Source organism: Spinacia oleracea, chromosome 3 (assembly GCF_020520425.1).
Source record: "Spinacia oleracea cultivar Varoflay chromosome 3, BTI_SOV_V1, whole genome shotgun sequence".
Taxonomy (NCBI): domain Eukaryota; kingdom Viridiplantae; phylum Streptophyta; class Magnoliopsida; order Caryophyllales; family Amaranthaceae; genus Spinacia; species Spinacia oleracea.
Window position 1 is genome coordinate 148,134,179 of NC_079489.1, and position 14,406 is coordinate 148,148,584.

A 14,406-nucleotide genomic window follows, 5' to 3' on the forward strand; every position below is an offset into this window, starting at 1 on the left:
GTTCCTACGAGTTCCAAGTTCCTACGAGTGACATGTTCCCCATTGGTTTTTCACGTGCTACATTCTAGAGGGATACTAATCAATTATCAATCATCAATATTTTGAGAGTTGGTCAAGGGTTGAGTGAACTCTTGTAATGGGGAATTGGTCAAGGGTTTGAGTGAATTCTTGTATCAAGTTTTGGGCTGGAACTTGAGTGAGTTCCTGATGTGTATGGGGCAGGAGCGTGAGTGAGTTCCTGATATGTATTTGGGTAGGCTTTGAGTGAAGTCTATGAGAGAGAAGCATAGAGGCTTTGAGTGAAGTCTAAGAGTCAAGAGAGACTTCTAGGGAAGTCAGTGAGAGCGTAGTTGTTTGAGGGAACAACTATTGGGAACTTGAGTTCGTAGAGGAACTCAAGTAATGGCCAAGTTTCTTATAGGATTGTAACTGAGTTGTTGCCCTATATTGAAAAGAGTTTGAGTTGAAATCCCTAGTGGGTCGAGGTTTTCTTTCCAGTTGGCCCTGGAAAGTTTCCTCGTAAAATCTCTCTTGCATTGTTTCTCTACTTGCTTATGTTCTTTATAATTCCGCAAAAATTGGCTAGCAAGTTCCATATTACAATTCACCCCCCTCTTGTAGTGTTCCATCCAAATAACATGTACAATGAGCAAATACGAAATATATTGAACATAGTTAGACGGTGCATGTATTCGACTTAGAGCTGGTAGTCTGGTAGTCTTTGATATTAACACAAAGTTACTGAGAAAAAACACGAAGTTGGCACCACACGAAACTAACTAGAACATGTGTGGCTCTTTTTGATTAGTTTGTCATATTATGCAACTATCCTACCTTTTACATAGTTTTAGATAAATTTTATGAACTTAAAATCTACACGAGACCAAACACAAACAAGACAAGCTTGCCAACTCTAAATTTCGACTATACAAGAGATTTTTACACCAAGTAAAGTTAGGTCTAATAGTAAAGGTTTGAATGAAAATTTCAATGGAGTTTATTTAGGACAAGGATTCTTTTGTCCTTCCTTCCCTCTCCTGATGAATCGAACCTTCAAATGTGTAACTTTTTAAGGAGTTAAGGCTATGTTCTGTCGATTTATTTTAACTTATTTCAGATAAAATAAGTTTAAAAAATCAGTTAAGATAAGTTCACAAAAATAAATTTTTTCATACACAAAAAAGTTTATTACAGACAAAATAAGTTTCTTCAGATAAAAATGAGTTCATATATGTTCAGTTAAATTCAAATAATGTAAATTTGGACAAAATAAGTCGAATATAACGGAACGTAAAGGGTTACCTAATACCTTCATACATTATGACTTATGAGTTATTTTAATGTCATAATTTTTATTAAAGTGAAAAATGTTATCACTAAAGAGTAAGTACTTATTCGATATCACTGATAGTTTTCAATTTTTGGTTTTTTGTTCTGAAAGTCATATGATTTGTATTGAATCATGAACTAAAAAAAGTCATACCTATAGTAAATTAGTAATCATGTTGATTTTGTAAACTAACAACAAAAAATTGAAAACTACTTTTTATGATTTTTCATATTTTAGTTTTTAATTTGTAAAAAACAGAAAACTTGAAACAAAAAATAATACCGAACCCGACCTAACTTTCACCACTTACACCCTTCTAATTATAACATTTATTGTAAACCAATCTTAATTAAGAGTTTGTGCTTAATTCTTTATACTCCCTCCGTCCCGGAATACTTGACCTGTTTTCCTTATCGGGCCGTCCCTTAATACTTGACCTGTTTCTAAAAATGGAAATATTCTAACAATTTTATATTATTTCTCACTCCACCCCTATTAACCCACCTACCCCTACTCCATACAAAAAATAATTAAAAATTCAACCCCTACTCTCCCCCAACCCCACCTCTTAACCCACCTCCCACTAACTACATTAAAATAATACCCCACTATCAACTACTACCTATTAAATTAACGGATTTTTCATGAAATGACCCCGAGGTTTGCAATAATGCACCAAATACCCCTAATGTTTCCCGAATGCACCAAATACCCCCAAGGTTTAAAACAATATCATCAAATACCCTTATTGACCGTTTTCCGTCTATTCTGTTAACTTTTCCGTTAACCTAACTCTATTTTTTTTTCTCTTCTATTTCCCTTTTCTTTCTTCTCTTCTTTTCTTTTTCTTTATTCTTTCCTCTTCACAGGGAAGTCTCTCTCCTCTTCTTCACCGTTACCATTATCTGAGAATCACCCCCACCACCACCACCTCTTCCACTATCCACCATTGAAATTGACTTCTTTATAGAGGCCCAATTATCAACCTCATCAGCCTTCGAAATCCCCTCTTTTCTGTCTCCAATCATCATCGAGCTCACGACGTTGGCTTTTCCGATCCGAAAGATAAGAAATTCTGGGTGTTTGTTTCGGCGGCGGTAGCGGTTGTAGTGGCTGATTTTCTCTCTCCTTCTTCTCGTTCGGCTTCGGTGGCCCATGAGTTGACACCACCCCAAGGCTTCGGCGGCCCAAGAGCCGACACCACCCCAACGCCCAAGAGCCGACACCGCCATCTCCTTCAAATTGATCCAAAAACCCGTTTATTATTTGAGAGTTTTGTGATTTTGTGAAATTGATTTTTGAGAATTAAATTTTTTTTCGAGGGCTTGTTGATTTGGGTATTAAATTCTCAATCAATTTTTTTCGAGGGTTTGGTGATTTGGGTATTAAATTCTCAATTGATTTGGGAATTAAACTCTCAATTAAATTGTTATGAGGGTTTTGGGTATTATCTGAATTCAATTGATTTCAGAAGAATTGGGGTGAAATCACAACATTAATAATAAACTAGGGAGGATTAAAAGCTTTGGAAATTTGAAGAAGATGAAGAACAACTTCCATGGATGTGAGGAGAGAGAAATTAAGAGTGAAGGTCAAGGGGAAGCAGGAGAAAAAAGACGGCCATGAAGATCCAAAGAAAAAGAGTAAAAAGGAAAAAAAAGTTTGGGGTTTTTTTTTTTTTGAATAATAGTATAGTTAATTAATTTTTTTGGGTTTAATTAATAAAATTAAGTGTTAATATTAGGATTAGTAGAGAAAATGGTTGAGTAAGGGTAAAAAAGTAAATTCATGCTAACGGAGACTTAACGGAATAGACGGAAAACGGGTAATAAGGGTATTTGATGATATTGTTTTAAACCTCGGGGGTATTTGGTGCATTCGGGAAACATTAGAGGTATTTGGTGCATTATTACAAAACTCGGGGTCATTTCATGAAAAATCCGTTAAATTAAATAAGTCAATTCAAATCCCTTAAACTCTGTGCCGGTCAAACCGGGTCGAGTATTCCGGGACGGAGGGAGTAAATATCAAGAAGGGGGTTTGACATGACAATTGGCATGCCACTTTTGATTGCCACACATGATGATGACACTATGAGATTAGCTAGGTCAAACCAGTAACGTACACTAATATACTTCCGCAAGCATCAAATTAAACAAGGTCAATTTTTCACTTACAACTACAAAAATTAAAAATTAAATTTTTTAAAAAAACATATTTTTATATTATAAAAACAATAAAAAATTCCCTTATTCTTCAAACAAAAAAAATCTGCGAAATTGGTAGTGGTTACCTTTCTCTTCCCGCATCTATAAATATTCGTCGTTTCTTTTAATCTCTCCCCCCCCCCCAAATGGCAGAACCGTATGAACCACTCCTCTCCGCCACCTCCACCGCCGCCTCTACCACCACCACCAACCAATTATTCGAGGATGAGGGAGAATTCGAACCAAACGAGAAAGTCCACGTGGTAGGAATCAAAGAAAGCGACGCCGAATTCGACGACTCTAAAACGCCGCCGTTTTCATGGAAGAAACTCTGGTTATTCACAGGGCCAGGGTTTCTGATGAGCATAGCATTTTTAGACCCAGGAAACTTAGAAGCCGACTTGCAAGCCGGTGCGATTGCAGGTTACTCACTTCTATGGCTACTGTTTTGGGCCACTGCGATGGGGCTCCTGATCCAGCTACTTTCCGCCCGTTTAGGTGTTGTTACGGGTCGACACTTGGCGGAGCTTTGTCGGGATGAATACCCGGATTGGGCCAGGTATCTTTTGTGGGTCATGGCGGAAGTTGCGTTAATTGGGTCGGATATTCAGGAAGTTATTGGAAGTGCTATTGCTCTTAAGATTTTGAGTCATGGTTATTTGCCTCTTTGGTGTGGTGTTCTTATTACTGCCTCTGACTGGTAATTTTTCGCCTCCTTTTTTCTTTTATTTTTTTAATAATTTTCCCAAATTAGTCGTCACATTATCGCTTTAATTTACATTATCAAGGTGACTATTAATTTTAGAATAATTAACTTCGGATTAAGAAATTAACTTGGCCATTTCAACTTGGCTGATTAATTTTAAATTTTTTTAATTTTTAAAAATGATCAAATTGTTGTTGTGAAGTGAAAGTTTGCATCTTGGAAGAGTGAGGTATACTTTACTTACCCTGCTGATGTTTATCAGTAAAATGAATTTCTTAATTTCATGTTTGCTATTTTTGGTGGGCAAAAGGAAAAAAAATAGGAAAAGAAAATAAAAAGGACAAAAATGTATCTTTTTAGGTGAATTACTAATAAATAATGTATGAAACATTTACAATTTTTGTCAGCTACCTTGTTTCTAGGCAGCCAACAAAGCTAAATGGAACAATCGACTTTGGCTTTATTCTTTACACATTTTGTAGCAATTTTTTGTTGTATGAATTGTTTTTTGTCTACAATTTATTCATCATACACCCGGGTGTACATTGTGCATCGAAAGAGGTGTAATGACTATATGTTAGAGTATAAGACATCTAAAAGTTTAGTGTCTATGGGTGTTGTTCTGGGTGTGGAACTGTTGGATGATCTAGAAACACCTAGCCTTGTCAATCAGATCAAATGTCAGCTAATCTTTTGGGTTTAACGAGTAAACCCTTACCGATGCTTAAGTCAGTATCAAGCAGGATATAATGTATTGAGAGAGAGAAGTAGAGAGAAGTGAGAGCAAGTGTATGGATTGTGCCCTTCAATGAATGGAGGAAGAGTATTTATAGGCGTATTATTCTGCACTTTGGCCTACTCAGTTGTCGCCACGTGTGCGGTGGCGATGTACCTCCGTGGTCGTATTGCGTAGCTCTGTCTCTAGGACATGGGACATATGACCTGGGAGGTCACCTTTGTCCAAGAGTGTTCACTGATCTTCTGTTAGATCTGCTGACCTTGTATTGCTCTGGCATTCTGGTAAGGTCTGGTTGTTGTGATTGGTTCTGGACATAGTCAGGTGTACAAATTCATGTGTAACGGAATTATGATTGGATTATAGGATAGTGACAGTATGAAGGAAAGAAATATTTACGCTTTACTTTTGCAGTTGATTTTAATGAACGAAATGAGTTCTGCATTACATGGTTGAGACTTGAACTAGGAATAACTTAGTGATAAGTCCACCAATTCCTAAACTTTGTTATTTGAACACCAGCTTGGTTAATTGTCGGAATGTGTACTAGATCATAGGAGCTGATCTTTCGTGCTCATTCTATTACTTGTATTAGTTGCATAGCTTACCATGACTCTCTTTCTATTGCAGTTTCCTGTTTCTATTTCTCGAAAGCTATGGTGTGAGGAAACTTGAAGCAGTTTTCGCTTTACTAATTGGGACAATGGGGCTTTCTTTTGCATGGATGTTTGGTGAAACAAAACCTAGTGGTTCAGAACTCCTTGTTGGTGAGTGTATTCCCCTTAAATATCACATAACAATCTGGTATATATTCACGGCCTGTTGGTAATAGTAATAAATGGTGGTAATGAGAATAAATCATCTTAGTGTTATTTGGGAAGGAAATAACATCATGATGTCCATGATAATGTTATTTTATCTCAAACTTGTTGTTTCTCTTCATAAATTTGCATTCCCACAATCCCACCTTATACCACTCCCCAAATGGTAATGGATGGTGATGAAAATTCATAAAAGAAAAATAGATAATATTGAGTGAACTACCATTATCATGGGAATGTATATTTCTTTTTCTTACAAATTTACATACAAATTCATTCCCATTGACACCATTTATGACCAGCTATCAGTTCTTTGCTTAATGGTCAAATATCTCTCAATTCTTGCAGGTGTTGTAGTTCCAAAGCTAAGCTCAAAAACAATACAACAAGCTGTAGGTGTTGTGGGCTGCATAATCATGCCACACAACGTATTCCTACATTCTGCATTGGTACAATCAAGAGACATTGACAAAACCAAGCGAGGAAGGGTTCAAGAGGCTATCAATTACTATTCAATCGAGTCAACTCTTGCCCTCGTTGTCTCTTTTATCATTAACCTCTTTGTAATGACTGTTTTTGCTAAGTCGTTCTATGGAACACCGGAGGCAGAGACAGTAGGCCTTTCAAATGCTGGTTATTATCTGCAGGACAAGTACGGGGGAGGATTGTTCCCGATTTTATACATATGGGCCATTGGTTTGTTGGCAGCGGGCCAAAGCAGCACCTTAACGGGTACTTATGCAGGGCAATTCATCATGGGCGGGTTTTTGAACCTCCGGATTAAGAAGTGGATAAGGGCATTGATTACGCGGAGTTGTGCAATTATTCCAACGGTTTTTGTTGCTCTTCTGTTTGATACGTCTGATGACATGCTCGATGTCTTAAATGAATGGCTAAATGTTCTGCAGTCTATTCAGATACCCTTTGCTGTCATTCCACTCCTTTACTTGGTTTCTAAGGAGGAAGTCATGGGTGCTTTTAGAATCGGCCTTGTTCTTAAGGTATGCTAAATCTACCTTTATTCTTCTTGTTTGCTTGAATTGGGTTTTAGATTTTGTAGGCTTTTCTGCACAGACATGCTTCAATGGCTTATGCTTAGTTTTACTATTTAGAATTGCCTTTTGTGATGCCACACCTCACTTGAAACTATCATCTTCTTATGTCTTCTCCTGGTACCATCCTGCCAACACGCCTCAAGCGTAGACCCCACTGACGTGGCATAGTTTTTGTAGTGTCGGATTCAAGGCATTCATACACATATCGTTACCCCTTTTAAGGGTTTGTTCTGTTCGACTTATTTTGACTAATTTCAGACAACATACGATTCATATAAGATAAGAAAAGTTCAAATAGTTAAGATAAGTTCAGAAAAAATAAGTTGTTTTCAAACATTTTTAGACACAAATGAGTTTATCTCAGACAAAATAAGTTTTTTTTTTTTTTTCAGATAAGATAAGTTCAGACAAAATAAATCGAATAGAGCGGAACCTATGTGAGTTCGTACATATGAGAATGGAAATGAAGTGGGGAAAGAAACGGAACAGTTCAATAGTAACTTTTTTCACTAAATTCTTGGATGTTGCTCAATTTATACGAGCAATATTCTGATTGCTCTTGCCATATAAGCATAGACAAGTATCAATAAAACCGTTTTGAAGCTTTATTAGGTAGTTTCTTATTAGAAATCTGTATGTTTTCTGCAAAAGTTAAGCATGTACCTTCCCATTTGTGTTTTTCTGTTTTCAGACACTGGCTTGGCTTGTAGCAGCCCTGGTGATCGTGATCAATGGATATCTGATGGTTGAATTTTTCTCCGGGGAAGCAAGAGGATTATTGTTTGGCTCCATAGTATGTGCTTTCACAGCTGCATATGTCGCGTTTGTCATGTATCTGATTTGGAGGAGCATTTCAATCTCATCCTGGTTTACCCCCAGTAAAACGAAGAACGTGGTTACCATTGTAAATTAAAACCACACCGAATTACCCTAACAGTCAAACTAATTAATCTGCTCTTACCTTGCTCTCTCCATGTTCGTGTTCCTGATTGAGTTCGGTTAATTTTCTTTTTCGGTTTGCAACCCTAATTATGATTGAAGGGGGAAGGCCAGATTTGTACAAATCTAAGGAAGTGGCCTACTGTATTTCTTATTGTTCCTTTTTTATAGAAAGGAAACATATATTTAGTTGTATTGTGTCGTATGTAATTATGTAGTGGAAAGTTGTATCACCGGCCGGAAAGTGATTATGTGCTTCCTTTATTATTAGGAGAAGAAGGGGAGTTTTATACAGAAGTTCTGTATTATTCTCAGCAAATTTGTAATGCAAGTAGATTTTGAGCAAGATTGTATAGTGAGTGCAATATTTATTACAATGTACTGTAACTCTGTATTCTGTAAGGCTTGCTCATCTTTTGCCAACCAGTATGGAACCTCTTTCTGTATACTTGTGAAAGTTTTTTTTTTTTTTAATCTCATAAGTGGAAGCAAGTGTGTTTTTCAATCACATGGTGAGCTTTGACTTTTACTATTTAGATTCCGAAGTTTGCTTTAAGACTTTACCAACTAATTATCTGTAGTTGATGTTCACGTATTGGCTGATGTATGCGATGAATCAAATGGACAATTGTTGCGTCGTGGAACACCACTGTCCTAAATGACGATTTTGCGCAATCACCCGCCAAGATTAGCACAACTTTGAAATTTGTGTGCACTTATATACCTGAATGGAAACAAAATATTTGCCCAAGTCAAAGAGTCGAAGATGAAGGCATGAAGCATTGTGTTTTTGTGTTTCGCTTTCTCTGAGAAGTGTTATAAAAGTCTAAAAAAAATCATTATTTGGCATAAGTTTTAGAAATAATAAAAATTCATATTTGATCGTAAACTCGAGATTCACTTGATTCAAAGATTACACGAATACAAGCCTAACCCGATCTAAACTCAAACCACAAAATCAATCGCAATTGATCCGAATCGAAGGTACATCCGATCTGAACTTGATCCGATACCCAGACTTGCCTATCAAAATTTGACCCTGACCCGAACCCGAAATCGAATCTTGTCCAATCGGAATATTTCTAATGTAAAGTAAACCGGCCAAAATTATACCTGAACCCGGCATAACCTATTGTATTGTACGGACTACGAAGTAGTAGGGCAGTAGGCTATCACCGTGAGTCGAATTAGAGGGTTTAAACATCGCGAAACACACAATAATTTCTCAAGAAGCATTGCTCGTTCGTGATATTTCTAAAGGAACACATTATTTCTACCTCTTTCGCCTTCCTCAACGTTATCTGTTCTTCGCAAACTTGGATCCCTGCTCATTTCACCAGGTACGATTTGTAAATTCCAATTGAATCTCTTTCTCGATTATTTAAATCCTCATAATCTACTTTATGCTTAATCGCTTTGTCAAATAAATCCTATTGTTGTTTGAAGAGAATTTCACGAGGTTAAGGATTGGATATTAGGGTTGTTTAACAATGTCAGAAAGTTGAGGCTTTTAGAACTCAATTGAATTGGAATTAATAGCTCTTTCGATTTTCAACTAGTTCGAACATGGTTACTTTGTGATTCCTGCACTTTTGGTGTAACATTTAGGTGTAACATTTTCTGGTTATTGGGTAAATTAGGGAACTTTCTAATGCTTTTGGCTGTCATGAACTTGTTGAGCTCAACAATTTGCTAAATAGTGGTTCATATATGTAGGGGTGTTCAGAGTATGGTCTGAACCACACCAAACTGTAAACCAAACCGTTCTTAATCTTGTCTTCTTATGTATGGATTTTACAGTTATCTGATTCAAGGGTCCGTAAGAATAATCACTTCATTCGTATAAGGCGGCGGGTAGGAACTACTAGTTAATTTATGAGATTATTTGAATAATGCACACAGCAACAAAGTTCACAAATGTGATCCTTGAAAGCCCCTTTGGGATTTCAACCTTGCCCAAAACCACCCCATTAAGTTAGGTTGTTACATGAAATGCCCCGAAGAAATGTAATTATCGAGATTAACCTATCATTTCTTGCACTCTTGCACGGCAACAAATCTTAAACCCTCCTTTTCCCACCCCACCTGAAGGGAGCCTCCTTAGGGCATGTATGTCTATGGTACTAGTTTCTCAGGTGGGATATTGAGAACCACCTTGATATTACTTAGTGAAGGTAAGGATTGAGTGGGGTAAAAGTTTTTTTTTTCCTGAAGTTTTTGATTGCTAGTTTGGCAGCTTAGAACAATATTGGCTAAGGTGTTCATGTGGCCAATATCATTTGTTTTATATCCTACTCAGTGTTAAGGGTAAAGTATTTTTTCTCAGAATAGTCATTTGAAGGTTTTAAGAGGAATAGAAATGAAGATAGATATTGAAGGATCATTGTCCTGCTACAATAATTGTTACGACAAACAAATTCAAGGATAGAGCTTCCATCATGTCACTTTAGAGAAAAAAGACTGTCGTATTTAAGTGATCAAGAAGGATACAACAAGGTCTCCAGGGGAATAATGTAGAAAATTTCCAAAAAGGATAAGCATTGGCCTATCAAGTCTTAATTGAGCTAATAGAAACTATCACCTAGTCATGAATGAACATCAAGATCAGAACATGTGTGAATATGAATCCAAAAGGGTGTAAGTCAGAAGACATAGAACCTCAATCTCTTGCTCAAAAGAAATTACTAACTTTCCTAATTAGAGTTGACTTTTTAGTCGAGCAAAAGAAGTGTATCAGCAGACTGATTCATATTGAATTATTGATGCTGAGAGTTTCTTCACACCCATTCTAAGTGAAATAAATTGTGTTGGAAGAAGAGATGCCTGTGTCATCACCTAAGTGATAGTCCGTTCTGCTGTAAAGTCAATGTACCTGCTGTGGGATACTTTCCCGCTAGAGAATTAGGGATTTCGGGTTTATACCCTAGAAATATGGATAATGATATCAACAATTTCACAGTATGTTTTACTGTTTTGCTGATGCAAGACTAGAAATATGTGAGGGAAATAGTTCATTAAATTGTTGTTTGATCTGGTATTTTAACCTCTGTTACTCAGATCCATCACCTATCATCTTTGTTTGAGTGAAATCCTCTCCGCAGTCCGGCTAACTTGCCTACCTTTGTCAGAAGCAGGTGGTGCCTTGGGAAAAATTAGATATACGAAGTATATATTTTCCGGACACCGTATCTAAGTCTGCCACTTCTAGCAAGTCCGAGTCCGAATAATTTAGTATTGTACTGCCTATTGTGTTTGAGATCCCCTCCTGCATTTTAAGATTGAAATATCATACTATCATCTTGTTTGAACACAAATCCTGGCTTTTGCTGTAGAGTGTGTAAATAATCTTTCCAGCTATCTTTTATTGTGGATGGCCTGTGATGGAAGTATGAAACAGAAACCCCTTTTTGTACACTTCTTTATTTCAGCCCCATTAAAAATTCCATGTCACGACTTCAACTCCTAGAGGGATAAGGTATTTAGCATTTCAGCTGTGTTACTCTGTCCCTCCAAATTACCTAATTGTACTTATGTAGTTGAGTCTGACACCTATCCAACTCCTCAAATAGACGTGGATATGTATTTACTTGAAATATAATTTGGAAGCTTTTGTATCCATGTTTGATACTTGTAATGAGTCTGACCCTCCTGAAAAGCCTGAATAACATTTGCATTTAGCATTCTTGACTTATGCATGCATCTTGTAATCTAATATGCATTATCTTCATATTGCAGCCTTGGTGCACAGTTAAGCTGAAATGAGTGATACAGAAAAAATGGTTGAGATCAATATGGCATCCTCTGTTGAGTTGAGCTCGTCTCTGCTAGAACAGCTAGGAAAGGCGTTAGTTGAGCTAGCTACTCATAACACTGTTCCCAGCACCCTAGTTCCATGGACTGATGTTGAGGCACATTTCCGTAACTTGGAGTTAATTGCGAAAAAGACATTTGAAGAACTTGAAGCCAAGGAGAAGGAGTTTACAGAGAGGGAGTCTCACAATCACATGGTTTTTGCTGAGAAAGAGGCAGCAGTGTTGGCTAAGGAGCAGGATTTGTTAGATAGGGTGCAGGAGCTAAAAGATGCTGCTGTGGCTGAAATCGATAAAGCTAGGGCAAATCATAAGGTAAGCAGCTCTGTTGATGATGAAATTGCATCAATTGACCCCCAACAAGAAAGGAAATCCCCTCATGAAAAAATTGAGGGGAATGTTGAAGGTGTTGCTGTCGAGGTTAATCCTTGTGCAGAGCTGACACAAATTTGTGAGCAGATGGATTCTTTAGGACTTCTAAAATTGGTCCTGGAAAACCTAGAAAACCTTTCCTCTCGTTTTAAGGACCAGCTGTCAGTTGCACTTGGTAGTGCCATTGAGCCAGCGTGTTTGGTGCTTGATGCACTGGAGGGATTCTTCCCTCCCAAAGAAATGACCCAAGAAGGGGATAATGACGATGTTGCCCTTCGTGGCATGCGTCAGTCTTGTCTAATCCTTATGGAAGCCTTGTCTGCCTTCTTGTCAAAGGCTGGCTGTGCCGCCACAGATAGCTTTCTTAGCCCTGAAACCAAGCAACGGGCGAAATTTATTGCCAATGAGTGGAAACTTAAGTTGACTCTGGAAAACATTAATGGAAATGCATTGGAAGCAGAGGGATTTTTGCGGCTGCTTGGAACCTTTAGGATTGCCTCTGAATTTGATGAAGAAGAACTCTGCAAGTATGTTCTTGCAGTTGCTCATCACTGGCAGGCAACTGAGCTTTGCCGCTCTCTTGATTTGACACAAAAGATACCAGGTTGGTATTCTTTCAACCGTCCTATCTCTGAAGATTGGACGAAATATGCGTCAACCTTCTTGGTTTATTCCCCCAAGTAATGTAGTTAGTTTTGTAGATATACACGTACTTCGTATGAGATTAGAGTGCGTATTTAATGTCTAAATGTTAAAAATAGGTACTCTCCAGAACTCAGAAGTGTACTTACTAAGTTGAGTTTTCTAATATTATTTGCAGGTTTAGTTGAGACACTGATTAATAATGGGAGGCAAATTGATGCGGTGCATTTTATCCATGCATTCAAGCTCCCCGAGTCTTTCCCTCCTGTTCCTCTTTTAAGAGCATACTTGAAAGAAATAAGGAGAAACTCACAAGGAAATGGCAGTGCTGCCTTACAGGTATTAACACATTCCTTATACAAAGAAGGATATTTTGATATTTATCACCTTTTAAGTTTCAGGTTTTTGTATTTACCACCTTATAAGATGTAATTTTGTATTTACCACCTTAATTTATGAAACATTTTATATTCACCACCTCTCAACGAATTTTATCCAATTTTCCGTCTATGTGAACCCTACTTAGCTAACTTCTTTGATTGGAAACCTAACGAAAGAGGAGAGAAATGAAAGAAGTTGGTTAAATGGGCCCACATGGACGGAAAATTTGATAAAATCCGTTGAAAAATGGTGCATTCAAAACGTTTCATAAAATTAAGGTGGTAAATATGAAATTACAACTTATAATGTGGTAAATACAAAAAACCTTAAAACTTAAAAGGTGGTAAATTTGAAAAATTATATGATGGCTATATTTCAAGTTATCTATGATGATTTACATTTGCTTTTTCTTGTTGAAATTGATGTCAAATACAGAATAATTACAATGCTCGAGAACTTGAAGCATTGAGGACAGTCATTGGTTGTGTCGAACAATACAAACTCGAACCCGACTACCCTCTTGAACCACTCCATAAAAGGGTTTCCCAGCTAGACAAATCTGCCAAAGGTGATAATACAAAGAGGACAGCTGAAACCGGTTATCACCGGCAACAACAAAAAAAGCCGCGATCTGACAGAGGATACCAGGGCTCACGAGCTCGGGGGTCTGGCCTTGGGAGACGGGCCCCACCAGCGAGGGCAGCATACAATGCAGTATCTGTACAACCAGAGAGGTACATTCCTACTGTTCCACATCTTCATAGCTATCATCAAGTTTCTGGTCAACCTATCTATGCTGCTCAGGGTATTGATCAAAGATTGCCTTACTATCCACAACAAGATACAAGGCCTAGAGGACCTAGCTATGGTTCTCATGTGCAACAATCACGCCAACCATATGTCTAAGTTAGACCTGATCATCTATGGACTGGCCCGCTGTCCCGACCCAGCATGGCCCGAATTTTGATCACCTCTAGTTTTCAAATGGCAGTTTATTTTGTAACCATGTTTTGGTATGTCGCGTAGCAGCCAGCTATAGTAGCTGATTATCAAAGGCTAGGCAAGCAGTAACAACATATTGGGAGGCTACAATTTGTTTTAGGTCAGTGCTGAGCCATTAGTAAGGTATGTGGTTCATTGCTGTGCACTTGGCGGAGTTGTATGTTTCTGTATTTTACATTTTCGTATAGCGCTGCTTGCTAGTTGCAACTTCACTCTTAAGTTAAGCGTGGAGGCAATATATATATTTTTATATGGGTAAGGCGACAAATGATGTAGACATGATTCGATCTCAGGTATTGGGTATCACCCCCTAGTTGTCATTATAAAAAAGAAGTTATTTTATACAAGTCGAGCATTTATCATGAAGTTGCAGTTTCCATGTGAAAAAGAGCTTTTTACACAAAGA

The 14,406-nt window shown here is 37.6% G+C and overlaps 2 protein-coding genes across 2 annotated transcripts; both read left to right on the forward strand.

Moving 5' to 3' along the window:
* Nucleotides 1-3,593: 3,593 nt before the first annotated feature.
* LOC110793365 (metal transporter Nramp3.2) lies at nt 3,594-8,240 on the forward strand. The gene is made up of 4 exons (XM_021998232.2): nt 3,594-4,237; nt 5,610-5,746; nt 6,149-6,801; nt 7,547-8,240. Exons 1-4 carry the CDS (start codon nt 3,684-3,686, stop codon nt 7,766-7,768), a joined length of 1,566 nt encoding a protein of 521 aa, XP_021853924.2. The 5' UTR covers nt 3,594-3,683; the 3' UTR covers nt 7,769-8,240.
* A 734-nt stretch (nt 8,241-8,974) lies between these two features.
* Nucleotides 8,975-14,366, forward strand: LOC110793366 (FRIGIDA-like protein 3). Its single transcript, XM_021998233.2, has 4 exons — nt 8,975-9,134; nt 11,530-12,579; nt 12,796-12,956; nt 13,434-14,366. The coding sequence occupies exons 2-4, from the start codon at nt 11,553-11,555 to the stop codon at nt 13,902-13,904; spliced, it is 1,659 nt and encodes a 552-aa protein (XP_021853925.1). The 5' UTR covers nt 8,975-9,134; nt 11,530-11,552; the 3' UTR covers nt 13,905-14,366.
* Nucleotides 14,367-14,406: the final 40 nt, after the last annotated feature.